Genomic DNA, 21,463 nt, shown 5'->3' on the forward strand with positions numbered 1-21,463 from the left:
CGCCGCCGGCAGCCAATGCTTGAGACAGTAGGCTTGAGATAGTAGTATATGTATATGTTGCATAATATAGTATTATATTTGTTTGTATGTTTATTTTTTTTAAACATTGTTATAAGACAATATAAGATCGAGATATATAATAATATATAATAAAATATAGTTTGTTAATAATTGTTTGCATGCAATAATGGTAAAATGTAAAACATGTTTTAAATGCAATTTTATAAATTTTTATTTTACAAACAATTATCGTACAATTAAAAAAAATATATTTCAAATATTGTACATGCAAATGTAGTAAAATATTGCACGATAATTACATAAAAAATTATTTATTTAAATTATCAAAATAAACATAAAACAAAAATAGTAAATTAGTCCTGCTCTCTTACAAGAGCTTGTTTTAACTCCAACTTTAACCGTCCGATTTGTTGAGTCATGCTACGCTCTATGACTCGTCTATCTGGCACGTTCCAATTTTTGGATTCACCCATTAATATTGCGTAATCTATAAAAAGTAAAATCAAATACAAAAAGTGGAAAAATACATTTTACATTGTTAATTTAAAATAATTACTAACCAATAATTGCATCTTTTGCTCTTACGTCAAGACCCTCAATCTCTTCGTTTTGTCTCTCTTTGCCTTGTGCTCTGGGTGGTTGACCACTGAGAGTACATTTTAGTAGTTTTTCCTTTTTAAACACACCCACAATCAATCGTCGAGCAAGATGTGTCACTGCTTTAGAATTTCCTAAAGCTGACATCCAAATTCTTTTTCGACAGTAAACGTCGTTTATAAGTAGTATCATCTGAAAAAAATATTTATATATTAAAAAAATTATTCCTAATCGCTTGTACAGTACTTCATAATTGAAAAACAAGTGCACACATGTTAATTGTATTCCTTAATTATTGTACGAAAATTAATGCACAAGAATTAATAATAAACAGTTTTTACTGGTTCATGGGGCCAATATTTTCCATAAAGCTGATCAGGTTTAGTTAACATTTTTGCAGCAGCAATAACAGGGTCATAAATCTCTTTACAGTCATCGTTATTACGTGAATACTGAACCTGAAATATAATTACTAAATAACTTAATATATTTAAAAAATAAGTATAAATAAAAAAATATTTAATTTTAAAATCAACATTACTTTGTCATTTTCTCATTGAATACTTAATTAACATTTATCCACAATAAAAAAACAATGCATTAAGAAAAAAATTTACTTATATATTTTTATCATTTTTATTTAAAATTGATTTTTTACCTCCTGTTTTTCATTTTCCGATAATCTTTCTTCTTCCGATGAAGTACTATTTTCGTCTGAAATTAGTCTCAAATTATCTCGACCTATTAATTAAAGCAAAAATAATCATTAATTTAATAACAATAACAATAATTAATAACAATAAAATAATTAAAACACAAAAATAATTAAAAGTATGTAATTAAAATACTTACAATTAATTTCTTGAATACTTGATTTGTTTGGTAATTGTTTAACTGTAGTCACATTTTTGTCAAAGGATTCCAATGAATTGTTATTAATGATTTTTAAAGCATTAATATCTCGTTGCTTATTACATGAATAATCCTGAAATATAGTTACTAAGTATCTTAGTATAAAAATAAATAGTTAAAAAATAAATATAAATAAAAAATTAATCTAGTTTTAAAATAAACATTACTGTCATTTTTCTTATTAAATACTTAATTAACATCTATCCATTAAAAAAATAATGCATTCAAGAAAAATTTACTGATATATTTTTATCATTTTTATTTAAAATAGATTTTTTACCTTCTGTTTTTTATTTTTCAATAAGCTTTCTTCTTCTGATGAAGTAGAAGAACAATTTTGTAAACAATGTTCTTTCATTAAGCATTGATTTTCTTTCATCAACTTTGATACGGATTGTTGAGATTGTTTACTTTCTTTTGGTTTATTCCAATTTTTGGCCTTTTTAAAAAAAAAGAGATATCAATACCCAGAAAAAAATCTTATCCAAACAGATCAAATTATATAAGAGGATCAAATTACAGATCAAATTATATTAGAGCAGATCTAATTTTACAAATTAATTAATAAAATTCCCAGGTAGCACAATTAGATAGATACAACTGTATGCGAATAATATGTGATACAATTCTTCATGCATAGTGAATTAAATAAAGACGCTATTTATTTTTCGCTACATTTGTGCCCTACAAAATTATTTTAATTCTTGCACGATGAATTTATCAACAAATATCTGCCAAAAGCATTCTACATGCGTCCTAGTAGGATGCGTGTAGGAATGTTTTGGCAGGCTTCTAGAGTAACATTCAATCTTTTATTGTTGATTACGACTTGCTGGCATTGGAAAACTTAGGGAGAATAATTGTAGCTTTTCCAACCTTTCTCCTACCGTATCCGCTACAATTACTCTCCCTAAGTTTCCCAATGCCAGCAAGTCGTAATCAACAATAAAAGATTAAATGTTACTCTAGCTCTAGATGTCTGCCAAAACATTCTTATATACATGCATCCTACTAGGACAAATGTAGAATGCTTTTGGCAGACATTTGTTAATAAATTCATTGTGCAAAAATTAAAATAATTTTGTAGAACACAAATGTAGCGTCTTTATTTAATTCACTCATATAATTGTATCTGTCCACTCGTGCTACCTGGGATTAGATCTGCTCTAATGTAATTTAATCTATAATTTGATCCTTGATACCCAGATAGCACAAGGACATCCACTGTATGTCCAATGGATATCCGCTTCTGGACATTTGGACGTCCATTAAGAGTCCAAATAAGGTCCGTCGGACATTCGATGGACGTCCATAGGATATACGTTTGGCACAACTTTGTACGTTCATAGAAAGTCCTTTAATGGACGTCCATGGGATATACGTTTGTCACAATTTCGGACATTCATAGAAAGTCCGAAATAAACCAAATTTTGAACCTATTATGATTTGATTATTTCTTTTGGGTCTTTTTCAATTAAAGGGCTTGCTGCAATAGTAGGTTAATCCACATTTTGTAAAAATTATCGACATAAAGCATGGACTGTGCATTTCCTGTAACAAGCTCTTGAAAAGTGTCCCGCAGAAAGACAAAGAGGAGACATGGTCCGGATCAATTTCTTTTTTTGTCTAGCGCCCATTATGCTACTGGTTAGACAGAGACAGCGCTTGACCCAGACCAATTGCTATGTCCCTCTTTTGGTCGGAAAAAGAAACGGGGAAAAAAAAACAAAAAAAAAGAAAAAGAAAGAAAAAGAAACGATAATAAAAAAGAAAAAAAAACGAAAAAAAAAACAAAACGATAAAAAACGAAAAAGAAACAATAATGTATTATAACAAACATTTTAAAAAATACCAATAATTGAGTGTTAATAATAAATAAAAAAATAATAAGTATTATTTTATATTATTTCATATTATATCTAAAAGTAGAACAATTAAAATAAACCTTTTGAAAAATAAAAACAATGTAATTTATTATTATTTATAAATTAATGTTAATTAGAACTATGTAAATAATATATATATAATTTACAATATTTTTTTTAGATTATATAATAAAAATTAAGATAAATTATATAAAAGTAAGATGCAAGTGCGGACATAAATCAGATATCCAGCATAAGACGTTCTGAATAGAACATTTTAATTCAAATAATGGACATCTTATAAATGTCCATTTTATGTCCATGGACATGTGGACCTGAATTGGACTTAAAATGGACGTCCTTGGAACATCCAGTGCTATTTGGGTATAAACATTTTTCCCTGGATTAAAGAGTACATAAAATTTGATTTTTTTAACCTGATGTGAGAGAGAGAGAGAGTGAGAGAGAGAGAGAGAGAGAGAGAGAGAGAGAGAGAGAGAGAGAATAGATTTTATAATTAATTATGTAACTTACATTCCTTTTTAGTTTCCTTTTATTTGGCAACTTTTCTTGAGTAATGTCGGATCCATTTGGGGAATAAATTTTTGGCTTTTTACGTATTCTTGTCTCTGATAAAATTATGTCACTTTGCGTCTTATTTATCATTTTTTTGGCTCCCAATTTTTTTACTTCTTCTCTTAAAATCGTTATATTGTCTGAAATTATTATACAATATAATAATATATAATAAAAATGTTTCTTTTATAGAAAAAAAGATAAAACTTTTGGACAAATTAGTATAATTGTTTTAATATAACTATAAATAGTAAATCATATTACTCTAGTTTGGTTAGAGTATAAAAAATAAAAGTAATAAAAATGATATAATTATATATTTTATTGGCTTACCAGAGTGCATAATTATTTTTCCTTCGTATAATTTCTTTTGATAAACAAATTGTACTATATTTCCAATTTGTACACTTTCATCGTCACAAATTATTTCGTGATCCTCTACAATGCACAAAGAGGCATCATCGTCACACTCAATTAGATACATTTTCACAGCACTGATTGAAATGTTCACTTTTCAACAAAACACGTAAATAAAAACTGATTGTAAGACTGATCAGACACGTAATACAATTCGTAAAAAGGAAAATAAAGCACACAGGCACGTGCCGGATTAATTCTGATGCCTCGAGTACATCCAAGTGATCCAAGTAGAATACGTTGGAATACTCACACGACGATGCATTCTGTGTCCATGTGCACTAAGCATATGTGTAGCGTACATGAACATGGCCAATAGCGCGCTTTAAGGTGCATTCGAGGAGAACGTTATTAACGTTATTAACGCTATCAGCACGAACGCACCCTTAATCGTTTAGTTGCTTATGTTTATACACTGCGCCAGATCTGACAGTTTTGTTATTGCTAGAAAGGTTACTTGTTTTTTTATATGAGAAACAATAAAGAACAAAATTATACTTAACACGTGAATCTAAGACCAGATATACAATAGGTATTGTAATTAAACCTTAAGAAATTGATAATCATAATTGAACATGAAAAGAATAATGATTTGGTAATTTATGTAACATGCATGTATGTACACTATATACAGATTTTTCGTATTAGTAGAAAATATTGAAATGCAGTTTTGATTATTGTCGGATTATCTACCGTTTGTCAGTTTATAGAGTATAACCTAAAAATTTTTACAATAAAAATTACCTATATATAGTGCGTTTTATTTTTACAAACATAAATTGTAAGATAACATTAAGCAATAACTTAATTTTATAATTTTTATAATTCTAATTTTTTTACAGTTTTCATGAACAATAGGAGAATATCATTTCTACTTATGTTGATCTCAGGCGTTATATATGTATACCAGTAAGATCCTATAAAATAAAATATAATAATTAAAAAACTTGTAGAGGTGTATCGATTCCAAAAATCACAGGCAAAATAAGCGGAAAGCAGATATTAAATGAAAATTATAATAGGTATGTGACAAATCATGACGAGAGGTCATAGTAGAAAAAACAATAGTGAAATAATAAAAACACAAACAGTAGCTTATTGAATTATATATCTCAGGAATCTTGAGCGAAAAAGTGCTTATTTGTATAAACTAAATATTCTGGTAAATAGATATTAAATTATTTGTTGTTTTATCAAATCTGGACTAAAAAATATTTCTCAGGTCATATCATATTCTTTAATACTGTATAATATTATATAATATTCTTTTACATTACTAACAGTCTTTTTAGGTAAACATTTCAAATTTTTTGCTAACATTTTTTTATTATAGGAAATAAAAATTAAAATAAAATATTAAAGCAAGTGGAATGTCATTCGTAAATGATATGGAACATGAAAATTTTGTTGTGAAAAGAAAGTATAATATTTGGAGAAATAATCCATATATACCAGTATGTATTTTAGGATGATTCGAATAAAAGTAATCCATATTTTGATCATTCTCAATTTGTTGATTGAGCTACAATTTTTTGTAGACCTTTCTTTTTTCATGTATAACAAATGTGCTGAATTACACATTCTAAGTGCAAGGAGCATTTTTAAGGCTTGTGTTATAAAAGAATTGATAATTAAAAAATCACAAATCGTAGAAACTTGTAAATCACATTTTTTAATATGTAAATAAAAGACGATCTATAAAAAATATGTTTTAATATGTGATTCATGAATAAAGGAAGATCCATAAAAAATAATAACTTAATTTGTTAACAAACGATCAAGATAGTAATAATCAAAATATAGGCTACTTTTAAGTGATTCAGCTCTATACTATCGTGTAATAAATATCGATAAGCATGCTGTGTATTTTTATATATTAATAGCTTTTTATTTTATGTCTGTCAGATTCCTTTAAGAAATTTACAACGGTGGAAGAGAACATCTGATATTGACAAACCTGGTTGTAGCACGATACCAGTTACAGCTTTGTATGAAAATGAATATGACTGTTGTACTAGGAATAATGAATTAAATACTTTAGACTCAGAAAATCGAGATTATAACTACACTGATAAATGTGAAGCTAATAACAGTTTACAAAATAATAACAATGGTTTAAATTTAAAAAATGATAATAAAGATAACGAAAATCATGAATTGAACATCAGTGACAATTTTGAAAGAAATTTCGACGGCAGAGATAATAATAATACCGAGAATAATATTAATAATATACAAATGATTGACAACTTGTTGTATAAGAATAGTGAAATTACTGTATCTCAAAGTGTTCTAATTATTATGAATTTATATATTCATAATAAATTAACAAAGGCTGCTTTAACAGCTATTTTAAAAGCGTTACAATTAGTTCTTCCGAAACCTAATAACATGCCAAAAACGCAATTTCATTTGTTTCAATTTGTTCGAAATTTAACAACATGTACTATAATTAAACACTATTACTGTAGACAATGTTTATTTTATAATGGAAGCGATAGTTCAATGACAGTATGTCCATCTTGTTCGAGCATAGAAAGTATGTGGCATTTTTATGAATTTGATTTAGTAGATATTATAAGATATATGTTTGAAGTAAGAAACCTCGCTGATAAATTACATGTTCTATTTAGCGACAACAATTTAATATTCGATATAACCGATGGATCCAAATACATCAGAGTCAATTCAAGACGTAATAAACAACAATATGATTTGACATTAATATTAAATACTGATGGCCTTTCCCTCGTTAAAAGTGCTAAAAGTCATTGCTGGCCATTGATGTTTACAATTGCTGAGCTGCCAGAACATCTAAGAGAATCATTTATTGTTATTGTAGGTCTTTGGTACGACACAAATTCCAAACCATTAATGAACACTTTTTTACAGCCTTTTTGCAAAAAGCTTAATAAATGTTTTCATAATGGTATTTCGTGGATTCATCCTACAACTAAAAAAGTTTACACTTCTAAAATTGTGGCCCCATTAATAATTGCAGATGCACCAGCAAGAGCTCAAATACAGAATATCCTTTCTTTCAATGGCAAATTTGGTTGTAATATCTGTGAAATTAAAACAAAACAATGCAGAACAATTGCAGGAAAAAAAATTATTCGCGTATATGCTTTTCAAGAAGAACCAAGTAAATTGAGATCTGGAAAAAGAATGAAAAAACAAGCTAGAATAGCCATAACAAAAGAAGTACACCATGTTAAGGGAGTAAAAGGAAACTCTGTTATTTCGACTTTGCCTCTTCTGGATTTAAGCACATGTGTTATGCCTGAAACATGCATTCTATTCTCCTTGGAACAGTAAAGCAGTTATTTAATCTTTGGTTCTTTAAAAGGGGTACGTGGAATATTAAGGAATATGTTGAAGAAATTGACAATTTTCTTTTGAATATTCGACCTCCTTATTTTTTTAATAGAATGCCAAGAAGTGTAAAATTACATGCATTTTTTAAAGCATCTGAATATTATAATTGGATTTTATATTACTCAATCCCAACAATTGTAAATTGTTTGCCAAATAAGTATTTCCAGCATTGGCTTTTATTGGTAATATCTTTATTCAATTTATTGCAAAAACCTATTCGTATTTATCCCGAATTAGAGCAAACAGAAATTTTATTAAAATTGTTTGTGAGAGATATTGGAAAATTATATGGTGATGGAGAATATTCTTACAATGTGCACCAACTTTTGCATATTGTATTATGTGGGGTATTGTAAAACGATGGGGTCCATTATGGGCCACATCTGCTTTCCCTTTCGAAAATTATAATAACTTCCTTGCTAATTGTATTCATGGTTCTCAAAATCTTGGCCAAGAAATGATTAATAATCTCACTTTAGTTCAAGGCTTACAAGTTTTACAAAGTCAATATGGACATAATGAAGATACTTTTAATAATAAATTTCAAATAAAAACATATGCACTACTTGGAAAATCTAAAGAAGTAAAAGACATAGATGACATTGAAATCAGATTAATTGAATCAAAAAATCTGCAGTTAAAAAATTTATGTTTTTATGCTCGAGCAAAAATTAATAACGAAATGTATACTTCACAAATCTACAAGGCTACAAAAACGAATAGTTACACAGTTCAAGTTATTATTAATGATAACCAAACTTTATACGGGTCTATTCGATTCTTCTTTGAGATTGAAAATAATTTGTATTTTATTTTGCAGTATTTTACCGTAGAACATACTAAAATGTTCGTTCATTTTGAAACTAATACAATTGTTAAACATATTGTACCTGTCAAGGAAGAAAATCAATTTATATTACTAAAAGTAAATGATTTGATTAGAATATGTCATGTTATAAGAGTTGGAAGTTATATATGTAAACGTCCAAATACTATGAAAAAAGTTATGTAAATATTATTAAGTTGTATTATAAGTAAAAATATTATCAGATTTTTTAAAATAAAGTATAATTTACATTGCTTATTAATTCATTAAATTTTTTCTTTTTGTTACAATTAAGAAAACTGAAAAAAGATGTCAATAATTATGATAAGTCAGTTATAAAATTATAAAAAGATCTTTTCAGACTTACATATTACATATACTACAACTCATATTTTATTTTAAATTAACACACTTATATGTATAGATGAAATTTATATTTAAATATTAAATAAAATTTATTCATATCCAACATTAAAAATGGTTAAATTTATTATTTTATTTATCTATAAATCTATATAAAGCTATTTTTGTAAATCTAACGTCAGTTTTAGACAAATTCTATTTGTATACATGTAGATCTACTTTAATATTATAAAATCTTTGTAGATCTAACATCAATTTTTGGTATATATATATACGCAGATCTACTTTGATATTGTTATATCTCTGCAAATATAATATTAAATGTATTTAATTTCAAATTTATTAAAGTAGATATACGTAGATATAATTATAACTTCATAGATCTATATATTACATTTCTTCTCACTCGATTAAAAATTCAATTAGATTTTAGGTCATCTAGTTAGATCTTAATGGATATAACTTTAATTATTCAAGACATATGATAGATTTTTGAAGATCTGAAAAGATATAAAAAACATATCTCATGAGATACAATTGTATAGAAATAGATCTATTTTGATCTATACATATAAGGTAACATCTCTTTTATTTTTGCTCGGATAGGTAGCTTTCGTTTGACCAAAGACCATTGAACAAAAAGTTCATAATGTTTCGTTTGCATTTGATATTATAGGAGATATTGAGCTACCAAAACCAAAAGCCTGTCCTGAAGGTTGGTGATTTCTGAAGATCATTTCACCGTTATTTTAATCTTACAATACTTTTTCATTTTAAATAAAGATATTAAAAAAGGGCGATTTTCCGACTACAAAAGGAACTTAAAATTCGAGTTTCATAGATATCTATGAGCCGTATAAGAAGTGGAAATGACAGTCTTTTTTTCTGGAGACCTGTGGAAAGTGTCGAAAATCTGTCAAATTGATTGAAAATTGCGTCCGGAGACAAGTCGAGTCTGTGGTATGGAAGAATTTTCAGTCAAACCAGCTTCTGGTTAAATACTTATCCAATAATTTTTGAGATTGCTAATAATGTTTCAATATCAAGATCCCAAAATTCAAAATGGCAAATTTAATATGGCGTGGCAGAATATCAAATATTGTCACGAATATCACACTCAGCCGAACCCAGAGACACAAACGAGGCCGTGGTGGTTGTTATATTCATTTTTTTAACTTTTTTCGTTAAAAAATTTTTTTATTTTGTTTTTTTGGTTTATAATAATTAATGTTTTTATAATAATTATAAAAACAAAAAAAAAAAAACAAAATGAAAAAATTTTTAACAAAAAAGGTTTAAAAAATGGAGACAACAACCACTACGTCCTCGTTCGTGTCTCTGGGTTCGGCTGAGTGTGGTATTCGTGACAAGATTTGATATTCTGCCACGCCATATTGAATTTGCCATTTTGAATTTTGGGATCTTGATATTGAAACATTATTAGCGATCTTAAAAACTATTGGATAAGTATTTAACCAGAAGCTGGTTTGACTGAAAATTCTTCCATGCCACAAACTCGACTTGTCTCCGGATAGACGCAATTTTCAATCAATTTGACAGATTTTCGACACTTTCCACAGGTTTCCAGAAAAAAAGACTGTCATTTCCACTTCTTATACGGCTCATGGATATCCATGGAACTCAAATTTTAGGTTTTTTTTGTAGTCGGAAAATCGACCTTTTTTAACATCCTCCTTTAAACATTTCTCTTACAGATATCGTAAAGGATTTGAAATCTACTCTTTGTGTGTTATATAATATCTCTTTACAAAGTATAAGAGAATAAATTAGCAAAATTGATGCATTGAATCACTAATTAGTTTCATATGGAAATGTATTACTAAATTTGATAATCTAATTAGTTTAACGATTGCACTATGTGCAATATTGTTGTACCCCTCGTTGTGAGTACGATTTTGGGATCGCTGCCAGAGATCTCGCGAGGAAGGTATTTCGTCACATACACCGTTATTTGTCTTGAACACTTTTATTCTTGTATTCAGTTACAATAGTTAGATCGCGACCCCGCAAGGCAGAGTGTCGCGTCTATGAACTTGTTGTCCACGACCCCGCAACGCAGAGTGTCGTGGTTGTGTGTTTACAACAAGTTATCTCGGCGATACACGACCCCGCAAAGCAGAGTGTCGTGTGTAGTCTTAGTTTGTCTACTTCGGATTGACCCGATCCTCACCTTCTTTCGCCGGTTTATATATCCGATAATTCGGTAGTTGGATCGAAAGAAGGGGAGGATTGCGTGAGGGCGTAAATCGGTCAGTATTCCAAATTATTGCTTAGACAGCAAGTGCTGTCTAAGGAGCATTGCGCTAATTGTCGAGCGGATTGCGCGAAACCTCGCGCGATGCGCTCGATGCTGACTGCAGCTGACCGACTTACGTCATCGTGTTACTGACACCTTATCGTTATGAGTGTGTCACTCATAACAATATATAATCTGCCATTATGTATTTTATTAAACTACCATTTTTATTAAATCAGAGCTCTATTTCTAAAAATGGATTTACTATAGATTTGATTTTTTAGTTGTGCTTTTTACATTTTATCAAATTAGTTTTTTTTTACTTATTAATAAGTAATCATATTTTACACTTATTTCAATCTGATGAATGAAAATGTTAAAGAAATAAAAAAATTTAGATATAGAACAGAGAGTTATATGTCTGTTATGCTTTAAATAACATGCCTTTATATATATTTATTTAAAGTATAATATATTTTATATAAATAATATTTATCACAAGTTTCGAATTATAATGTTTATTAATAAATATGTCATGTGCTTTCTCCGTTTATTTTCGATTCTATTCTAGAATATGTAAAGAAAGAGTTATGTACGTTCAATCTTTGATACAATTTATTGCCTTATTTATTTATCATTATATGTACATATATGCAAAACACAGATCTTATATTGCAGATTTCAAGATAAAAAAGTAAAGTAAGTAAAGTAGTAGTTTAAACTAAAAAAATAAAGAAAGCCATTGGTAGAAGCATTTGTCTGAATTTATATAATGTGAATATCAGTCACTTACTTCGAACTGTGTCAACATGGTCGTGCCTGCCGCCGTCGCCGTCGCCGTCGTTTCAAAATGATCGATTCGATACGTACGTGACAGCTGTCTATTGTCTTTCTTTTTGTCTGTTGAAAACGAATATTCAGTCTCTCTGCACGAGACGTAATTCGATATGGGATCATTGGATATATAATACGTATATCGCCTATATAATACGTAAAATACGTAATAAATACATGATATAGAAAACGGCACATTGCGCCAGCGCGGATATTCTCTTATTCTTTTTTTCTCTGTATAATCTTATATCGATCGTAACTTGACTATTCAAACACAGATTCGAATAGCGAATTATTTTTCCAATGCTGTTTGTTAATTCTAATTGATATAATAAAATTAATCCGATTATTAAATTATTTTTCCGTTAAATTTTTCATAATCTAATACGTATCACGTGTCAGTACAACGATTATTAATTTGCGACGTATGCTAAAAGGAAGATATTATGTAGATTGTAGAATATATACATATCCTTGGAAAAACGTTGTTTAACATTTTCAATTATTTTCTTACTGTAATTAACGTTTTATTTATACTTTAATTACTTTTAAAATTTTAATAATCGTTTCTATATCTCTGTGTAAATTTGACATTGGATGAATGGATAATTGCACAAGGAAAAAAAGTGTAGACTTGATGTGTTTAGAAGACGACTCAATGTGATAGCGTAAAAGTAATCTTTTGTCTTGATAGTGCAAGATGTAATTTTGTTGGAATACGCTTCTGAAGCACGCGATGTTGCGCGACGTGTTCACAATGTCTTGAGTCTTCCCTCGATTTTTCAGCTGACGAGCGCCAACGGGTGGTAACCGTTGGTTTAGCCTACAGTCGCCAGTCGCTACTATCAGCCGCGGGATTCACGGGTCGTAACGGGTGCACGCGCAATTAAAAATTGCTCGAGATCTCATATCTTTGCGTGCCGCATCAGCCGCGTGTTTCAGATGCGCTTCAACTTAATTCTGTCTAGATTACCAGCTCTTTTGATTGACACGCTGTAATTGTACTTGTTTCAAAGAGCGTGCTCGTTTCTACATTTCAAATCTCTCCTTTGCTGAATATGCTTTTTTATGCAGTGTCCAAGTGTTCGTCCTAACTAGTGATGTCTAGATCGACTAGCAACAGTAGCTACGTCGATTCATCGGCGACAAGTTTGTCTAGTTTGCCATCGTCTAATGAGTCTCTCGACGAGACTCGTGTCGAGATAGACGGTGCCGCACTTAGTAATATAATTGGTACCGAACCGCGTAAAACTAGTTTATTCACGCTCTATGCTAAAATCTTTCGACTTCTTCTTACGGCGCAGATACCGAATTTTAGTTTTCTTAGCGACGAGTTACGCAACAGAGAACTCGAAAATTTGATTTTGCCGAGCGATGAAGAATGGCGTCATCGAGTTTATCACAGTCTCGTCGAATTACAAAGAGAAAAGGACGCTGAAATAACTGAAGATAGAAGGTAAGAGGCGGGAAACGTCATTTTCCTGGATTTATCTTTTCTTTTTTCTTGAGATTTTAACGCTACGCTTAAATTCATCGCGTGAAATTATATAAAACCAGTCCTTTTTTAGGAGTATAATATAATAATAATAATAATAATAATAATAATATAATATAATATAATAATCAGGATGTAACGATGAAACTCGCGAAATAGGCTAGATCTAATTCAATAGAAATACGATAGCGGATTGACAACTTTTATTTGCGAGGATGGAGGATCTGTCGCCTAAAGGGCGACTAACTCGCAAGAATTCACAAGATTGGGAATGGCGTCCTAGAGAAAAAGGTCAGCTTCCAAAAGGTAGAAGAAACGAGAGCCAAACGAGAGACAATTCCTCGAATGCCATATCAAGGACTGACGGTTCGATGACTGAGGCTCGTGTCGAGCCAGGTTGGCGTATCAATGATATCCTCTTGGCGGCCAATGTTTTGCAAAACATACAACTTTCACCAAATTATTCCAATGAGGCTGAAATGAGACGCGTCTTTGGCTTAGTATATGACGTTCTGAGATGTGAGATATTTTTACAATACACCAATTAACTGTCGTGTAGCTTTCTCGTTCTTTAAAACAGAAATTTCCTGTAAGTAAACCTACTAAAGTTCTAGTAAGCAAAAAGTCATAGTTACAGCGTTATTATTATAACAGTATTCATTAACAAAGTAATGTTTTAAAGTATTAGTTTTTCCAATATTGTCATGAACATATTTTGGCATAGATTTGGAGATTTGAGTAATGTTAAAATAAAATGTGCAATGTAAATAATATTGCATTTTTTAACATTGTAATAATGTTTTTCATAACATTAAATTAAATAATAAAAAAAATTAATGTATTATGTAAACATTGCAATAATTGTATGCTAATCGCTATTTTATTTATTCTTGTTATTTTAATTATAATGTACATATATAACATGTTTTTAACAAATTTTTGAAATTATTATCATGTTTAAAATAAAAAATAACATGTATATTAGTAATCGTTGAAGATTAAACATATATAATTGATTAATATTTCTACACTAATTATATTAACTAATTAATATTAATACATATAAAGAAATAAATATTATACCGATTAAAAGCTTGGAAACGCGATTTTCTCGTATATGAGAAATTAAATATAAAAAATCTTTAAAAATATTCTAGTAAAGAATTTCGCAGTTTTTATAGAAATAGGATCTTGTCAAATTGGCTGAAATTTTGATATAGATTTTGATGTAGATTTTGACTCACTGATCAAAAGTCTCAATAGTTACCAGAAGTATGATCCACGCTACAAATGCTTCAAAGCATTTGATTCACCAATTAAAACAAAGAATTTTACGAATTTGCCAATCAAAGAATATTACGAAGCGTTTTTGTAGCATTAAGTGACGTCTATTAAGCTGGCACAGCCACTTTAGCACAAACAAATAAAACTTACACAGAAATTTAGTGCTCTTTAATTGCTAATTTGTTACTCAAGTCTCAATTTTTTTGCTCCAGCCGTTTGGGAGAAAACGGTGGCTGTGTTAACTCAAGATTAAAGTTAGCACAGCCACAGAAAAAATTTTTTTTTTTAATTTAAAAAACGGTAGTTTTTTATAGAACTAATTTTTTGCTAATTATTTACCCTAATGCCAATTTATTTGTTCTATTTTTAAACTCCAAAAACCACCCCTAAAGTTACTCCCTAGTAAAAAAACATTCTAAAAATTAAAATACCAAGATTTTTCAATTAATGACGCTTCTAAGATTTTGTTGCTCACCGTTTATAATAAATTTAATTTTGTTGCTCCAGCCTTAACCCTTAAAAATCACCCTTACTCACTGTACATTAGCACAATACTTAAAAATGGTAAATTAATGAGACGTATCGATGAACAGCGTTTCTTAGAATTTATTTCTTGCGAAATACACCAAATAAAAATTTATTGCTAATTGTTTATTGCAAAATTCCGTGGCTGTGCTAGACTCGACTCAAGAGTAAAGTACCCTTAAAAAATTTGTTACTCAGCGGATTTCTTTTCCAAAGTGTTTCTAGATTTTGTTGCTCACGAAATACACCGAACAAAAATTTATTGCTAATTGTTTATTGCAAAATTCCGTGGTTGTGCTAGACCCGACTCAAGAGTAAAGTACACTTAAAAAAATTGTTACCCAGGGGATTTCTTCTCCAAAGTGTTTCTAGATTTTGTTGCTCGCGAAATACACCGAATAAAAATTTATTGCTAATTGTTTATTGCAAAATTCTGTGGCTGTGATAGATTCGATTGAAGAGTAAAGTACCCTTAAAAAATTTGTTACTCAGCGGATTTCTTCTCCAAAGTGTTTCTAGATTTTATTGCTCACGAAATACACCGAATAAAAATTTATTGCTAATTGTTTATTGCAAAATTCCGTGGCTGTGCTAGACTCGACTCAAGAGTAAAGTACCCTTAAAAAAATTGTTACCCAGGGGATTTCTTCTCCAACGTGTTTCTAGATTTTGTTGCTCGCGAAATACATCGAATAAAAATTTATTGCTAATTGTTTATTGCAAAATTCCGTGGTTGTGCTAAACCCGACTCAAGAGTAAAGTACCCTTAAAAAATTTGTTACCCAACGGATTTCTTCTCCAAAGTGTTTCTAGATTTTGTTGTTTGCGTAATATACCAAATAAAAATTTATTAATTGTTTATTGCAAAATTCTGTGGCTGTGCTAGATTCGATTGAAGAGTAAAGTACCCTTAAAAAATTTGTTACTCAGCGGATTTTTTCTCCAAAGTGTTTCTAGATTTTGTTGCTCGCGAAATACACCGAACAAAAATTTGTTGCTAATTGTTTATTGTAAAATTTCGTGGCTGTGCTAGATTTGTCTCATAGACTAAGTACCTTAAAAACATTTATTTGTTCCATCTTTAACTTTTTGAGAATCACCTCCATCTATTTTATATTAGCACAACGCTTAAAAATTTTAAATTAATGAGATATTTCGGCATTTACATGTTTCCAATTTTGTCGATTTTTTATTATACGATGTTTTAACTATGTGATAACAAGACTATGTTTATAAAGTTAATTGTGTAAAATAAGTTATTATAAAGTAAATTGCAAATTTGTTTCTAATTTTAAATTAATAATTTGTGACCGATATTTTGAATAGATAGGGTTAATAGGATTAAAATATGAAATTTTCTGTTAAATTATTAAAAAAATTTTTTAATGTAATTATGTTTTATAACACAACATTTCTTTAATTATTTTTATTTATGTACATTAGTAAATGCGGATTTACTTCTTTTGTTTTCTTGACTTTTTTTTCTGCAAGTGACAGGTCATCATATTCCATCCAACAATTGCCTGTTCGTTTCACTATTGCTGTGTAATGTCCCAATTTTCTAAACGTTTCATTAGATCCTCGTCTTGACATTGGTGGAGCTTTATAGTTCACGATACCTATTAGGTATAGATTAGTTTTGTCGATCGGATTCATTATTTCTGATGGAATATCGTCTAATTTTATGGATTTAGTTTTGTTGATATCTAATATGCATATGTCAAATAGTACTATAAAACCTAAAAAAGATTATTCAGTTCATACACATTTTTATAATTTATATGTGTGATAAAGTTTTTTATAACATATAATATTTTTTATTATTTTTATTATTGTAAACGTATAATATGTATGTTAATATGTAAACATTATTAATATGTTCTTAAATATATCGAATATTTTAGATTGTTGAATCATTTAAAAATGTATTTATCAAAATTATATACATATATGAATATAACTTTATTAACATATTATGTTGTGGATCTTTATTTTTTATGTTTTGTATTTACACATAATAATATATAATTATACCCTAATTATACAATTTTATAAAAATAATAGCAAAATTTGTTCGATGTACACATTAAAGAATGTAACTATAGCATTAGTAATTTTAAAATAATAAGATAACGCTACAAGTTTATATTTTTATCGTCTTTATTATATTCTTATTGTTATTGTTATTATCATTTGTTTATTGTTATTATTTTCATTATTTGTTAATAATATTATTGTTATTATTATATTATTTGTTATTATTATTATTATCATTATTATTAATCATATTAAATAATAATTTGTGATATTTATTATTTTATTATTTTTGGTTTTTTTATATTATTTTAAATGTGTCTGCGCGTGCAACCTACAGTTTTTAATATGCACATCTAAACGAATTTATTATGAAATCCAAGAGACAATTTTAGTATCAGTAAAATCTTAATGAAAATTATTAAAAAATTTTTTGCGATTATATAATACAATTTACCTATTTTACAAAGTGTTGTTGTTTCGAATCCTGGACAATCTTTTTGGTAACACTTTTTTTCTCCCGTTAATATAACATTATTTTGTATAATGTTATAAAAGTTATCTTGTTGCATTAAATTGTAATCAATTTGTGCAACTGATAATTTTTTCATTCGTGGTGGACATCCCATACTGCATATCGATGTTTCTTCGAAACTTGGCGTGTTACTGAAGAGAATGTTGGCTAAATAACCAATATTAGTTTGACAATCAATTTGCGTACAATTGTTATATTTGTCATCTTCTATTGTATTTTCAGAAATAAAAATAGGCTTCAATATTTGTGCTCGTAGCTTGTAGGTATGTGCTCTGATACCTTTGTCTAAAATGTCGATCGCCATCTCATATATTTTATTATCAGGTACAACACATATCTCTTATTAAAATAAATTATTAATGTATATACACTAATACCTAATTGGTTAAAAGTATCAATTAGAGCTGTAATTACAAAAAACAAAAATTTTTTTAAATTTACAATAAAAGGATGATTGCATGGAATTAGTAAATATTAAGTTGATATAAAGTTAATACATAAAAAACAGAAATTTCTTTCAGCATTATTTCAAGAAAGATAATATTGATTTTAAAAAATTAATTTTATATATTACATTATATTAATAAATTAATTTATTAAGATAAAAGTTAATTAATTAAATGATTGTACCTTATTTTCAAAATGCTTGTAGTCTGATAGAGCTACCAGCACAATTTGTAAAAGGCTATCAAATCCGCAAGTATTCACTAAACAATAATTAATATTGTCTATATTTACAGCTTGTAGCTCTATAGAACTACCGTTTTTTATAACTGGCAGTTTTGTACTTTTACTCCACGTTAAGGAATCTTGTATACCACGCAAATCATTCCCCAAGTATTTTGCTGTGCGTTTTCTATTTTCCTTAGAAATTAATCCCCGCCAATCTTCTATTTCTTGAGAAGCAAGAATTGTTTCATTATTTGTAGAAGACGAGCAAGAGAGACAAATACGTTTTTGGCCATATCCTTCTTCTTCATCATATGCTATTGAACATTCTGGTAATGCATGTACTGCCGTTTTGCAAATGATACAAACATGCGCACCGGATGGTGTAATTACTTGCGAAATTACTTGCGAAGTGTCAACATTTAATACTTCTTTATTGCTGTTGCACTCATTTTCTGTCGTAGTCAGTTTATTAGATTGTAATAAATCTTTGTTTTTTGCGCCAACAATTTTTAATTTTCCATATAAATAATCTAAATGAATTCTTAAAAATTCATCTACTCTTATGGGAAGATTTTCATTTTTAAATATGTTATTTTTTAATTTATTGAACTCTCCTTCTACAGCTGCGCTTGATGCTGGTACTCTTCCATAGCCAAAATTGTCACGACAAACATTTGACCATAAAGGAAACATATTTATATCTCTTAACAAACGATCTGCCAATTGAGGAAAATAATGGGCATTGTCGCGATCACCAACTTCATCCAAATTCCCCTCGATTTTGTTATTTATTGTAATAGCCCATGCTGACCAATCGTTATCTGATTCTTCAATTACTTCATCTTCGTCAGTAGGACTTAATTTTTCTAATAATATTTCCTCAGAATTTTCATTATTTAGTATACCTACGATATTAAATAAAAAACAATGTGATAATAATATACAAATATTGCTTCATTAAGCAATAAATAAGCAATAGTAATTTTCTTAGATTGACTTAAAATAATCTTCTATAAAAACATTAGTAGAGACGCATATAAGTTTAATGATATGATAAATGCACATCTAACATAAAACTGTGTATTATTTATTCTCAATTAGAATTTCTTTCAAACAAATTCTTGTTTTGTATTTCTGTAATTTATAACAAATATAAAAAAACTTACAGATTGTACTATCAGACACTACATAACTAACGCACTACATTACATAAATAACAGATTTTTTTTGTATTATCTACGTCTATTGAGTTAATAAAAATCTAAATCGAGAACAGTAATTAAAAATAAGACTAACCTGTTATAATAGCTTTCAATTTTTTCTTCTCTATTTCGCAACAGGTTTCTTTACCATTTTTCAAAAACCCTTCTGTTTCCGAACGGGCAATTGTTAGTATAGCTATTAATATTGATGCAGCATCGTCTATGTTTCGACACATAATTAATTGTCCAATTGCAGCCATGTAAAAAACTTTTATCCTTCGTGGAAGATTTTTAAGAAAATTAGCGTATGTTTTTATCCAGTGGGCAACATCTATATGAATATAACACTTTGGCAAGATTTTATTTTTGCACGCATTTGCGTAATCCGTTATTGTCTTGTAAGATGTGAAACATCGTATGACTGCATTTAATAATGCTTTAGACGCATCGACGACAACTTCTCTTGGACATGGAGCGCCTGTTCTGCACCATTCCAATAGCCAGAAATGTATATTATTTGTTGTGTGTCTTTCCGATAACATTTGTGTTATTGAGAATTGGTTCTCGTTATAATTAATTACAGCTTGATATAAAAATATATGTTTTGATTGACTATTATCGATTTTTGTTAATTTTTTTACGACACTCCCTGTAGCATCAATGTATATAGAAATTATGTTTGTTGTGCAATATTTTTTATATAATTGTAGTTGGTGGTTAGTCCAATAATGGACATAAAACGGATCTATGGCAATGCTGTGAATGCAATTATAATAAGAACTATATTTCATTATGCATAATGCTTTTATGGGATTATTGTTATAAAACTTTGATTTGATGTATTCATTTTTTGCTACGTGTAATACGGAAGCATTAGGTAGATGCGGAGGCTCTGGATCTCCGGGTGCCATCAGTTGATTAGCCTTTTCTGCACGGTATACTTCAATTGGTTTATTACGCAATTGTTTGGCAATAATTGATCTCGACGGTTGTCTCAAATATCGTTTTTTACATTTGCCAGTGCCTTTAATTATTTTACAATTAAAGAGAACCTCATCTGTATTATAATCACTTTCTATATCGACGCGTAAACTACTTCCACATTTACAATTACCTGAATAAATCACATTTTTTATTTCATTAATAGCATTACTAAAAATTAAAAATTTTTTAAGTGTCTTGTTCTAATAATTATACCTAATAATTATATACATATTAAAAATTATTTCCGTATTATTTTTTGCGTTAATGTCCAATGTGAAATATTTTTTAAGTCAATTAAAAAAATGCTTCTAATTACAATTTTTTACTCACCGTTTATATATCCTGACGTACCAATATTTGATAAATAGTGATTTCTAAATTTAAATCCACATTTTAATTGAATTGCGTCCCAAATTTTGCACGTAATAAATTCTTCCCAAACTCCAGGTCGAAAAGTTTTCCAAATTCTGTTTCTAATCTTACCTCGTTGCATACGCTTATAAGATTTGAAAACAATTAATTCTTCAAACTCTTCTTGTGATATTGTTATAGTAAAATTAATGGACTCTGGATTGCTTGAATCTGTTGCAACAGAGCTTGCATTCCCACTTATATTTGTATCATCTGTTCCACTTATATTTATATCAGGATTCACTACTTCTCTTTCTGAACCTTCGATTAATCGA

General features: G+C 28.8%; 3 protein-coding genes across 6 annotated transcripts; 2 read left to right on the plus strand and 1 right to left on the minus strand.

Moving 5' to 3' along the window:
• Window positions 1-304: 304 nt before the first annotated feature.
• Window positions 305-4,484, minus strand: LOC118644383. Of its 2 annotated transcripts, XM_036282847.1 has the most exons (8): window positions 4,305-4,484; window positions 3,930-4,111; window positions 1,811-1,969; window positions 1,471-1,603; window positions 1,277-1,359; window positions 960-1,076; window positions 582-810; window positions 305-508 (listed from the first exon to the last, which is right to left on the minus strand). In XM_036282847.1, exons 1-8 carry the CDS (start codon window positions 4,453-4,455, stop codon window positions 375-377), a joined length of 1,188 nt encoding a protein of 395 aa, XP_036138740.1. In that variant the 5' UTR covers window positions 4,456-4,484; the 3' UTR covers window positions 305-374. The 2 variants fall into 2 exon arrangements, with proteins under 2 accessions (XP_036138740.1, XP_036138741.1); XM_036282848.1 differs by lacking the exon at window positions 1,811-1,969.
• Window positions 4,485-4,778: 294 nt separating this feature from the next.
• LOC118644382 (putative mediator of RNA polymerase II transcription subunit 24) lies at window positions 4,779-8,850 on the plus strand. 3 transcript variants are annotated; one of them, XM_036282846.1, is made up of 5 exons: window positions 4,779-4,920; window positions 5,231-5,410; window positions 5,722-5,842; window positions 6,294-7,237; window positions 7,390-8,769. In XM_036282846.1, coding segments are annotated over exons 3-5 (1,029 nt in total). In that variant the 5' UTR covers window positions 4,779-4,920; window positions 5,231-5,410; window positions 5,722-5,758; the 3' UTR covers window positions 7,391-8,769. The 3 variants fall into 3 exon arrangements, with proteins under 3 accessions (XP_036138739.1, XP_036138737.1, XP_036138738.1); XM_036282844.1 differs by having other exon boundaries at window positions 6,294-8,850; XM_036282845.1 differs by having other exon boundaries at window positions 4,862-5,003; window positions 6,294-8,850.
• A 4,044-nt stretch (window positions 8,851-12,894) lies between these two features.
• LOC105840257 lies at window positions 12,895-15,584 on the plus strand. The gene is made up of 2 exons (XM_012687140.3): window positions 12,895-13,502; window positions 13,756-15,584. The coding sequence occupies exons 1-2, from the start codon at window positions 13,147-13,149 to the stop codon at window positions 14,087-14,089; spliced, it is 690 nt and encodes a 229-aa protein (XP_012542594.2). The 5' UTR covers window positions 12,895-13,146; the 3' UTR covers window positions 14,090-15,584.
• The last annotated feature ends 5,879 nt before the right edge of the window (window positions 15,585-21,463 follow it).

Source organism: Monomorium pharaonis, chromosome 2, assembly GCF_013373865.1.
Source record: "Monomorium pharaonis isolate MP-MQ-018 chromosome 2, ASM1337386v2, whole genome shotgun sequence".
Taxonomy (NCBI): domain Eukaryota; kingdom Metazoa; phylum Arthropoda; class Insecta; order Hymenoptera; family Formicidae; genus Monomorium; species Monomorium pharaonis.

Bases quoted from the DNA above. Each gene is read 5' to 3' on its own strand.
- LOC118644382 (XM_036282844.1), top strand. From the start codon at position 5,759: ATGTCATTCGTAAATGATATGGAACATGAAAATTTTGTTGTGAAAAGA. The intron at 5,843-6,293 runs GTATGTATTTTA...TATGTCTGTCAG, and splicing joins GAAATAATCCATATATACCA to ATTCCTTTAAGAAATTTACA.
- LOC118644383 (XM_036282847.1), bottom strand. From the start codon at position 4,455: ATGTATCTAATTGAGTGTGACGATGATGCCTCTTTGTGCATTGTAGAG. The intron at 1,360-1,470 runs GTAAGTATTTTA...TTTAATTAATAG, and splicing joins AAGTATTCAAGAAATTAATT to GTCGAGATAATTTGAGACTA. The intron at 811-959 runs GTAAAAACTGTT...TATTTTTTTCAG, and splicing joins AATATTGGCCCCATGAACCA to ATGATACTACTTATAAACGA.
- LOC105840257 (XM_012687140.3), top strand. From the start codon at position 13,147: ATGTCTAGATCGACTAGCAACAGTAGCTACGTCGATTCATCGGCGACA. The intron at 13,503-13,755 runs GTAAGAGGCGGG...TTTATTTGCGAG, and splicing joins GAAATAACTGAAGATAGAAG to GATGGAGGATCTGTCGCCTA.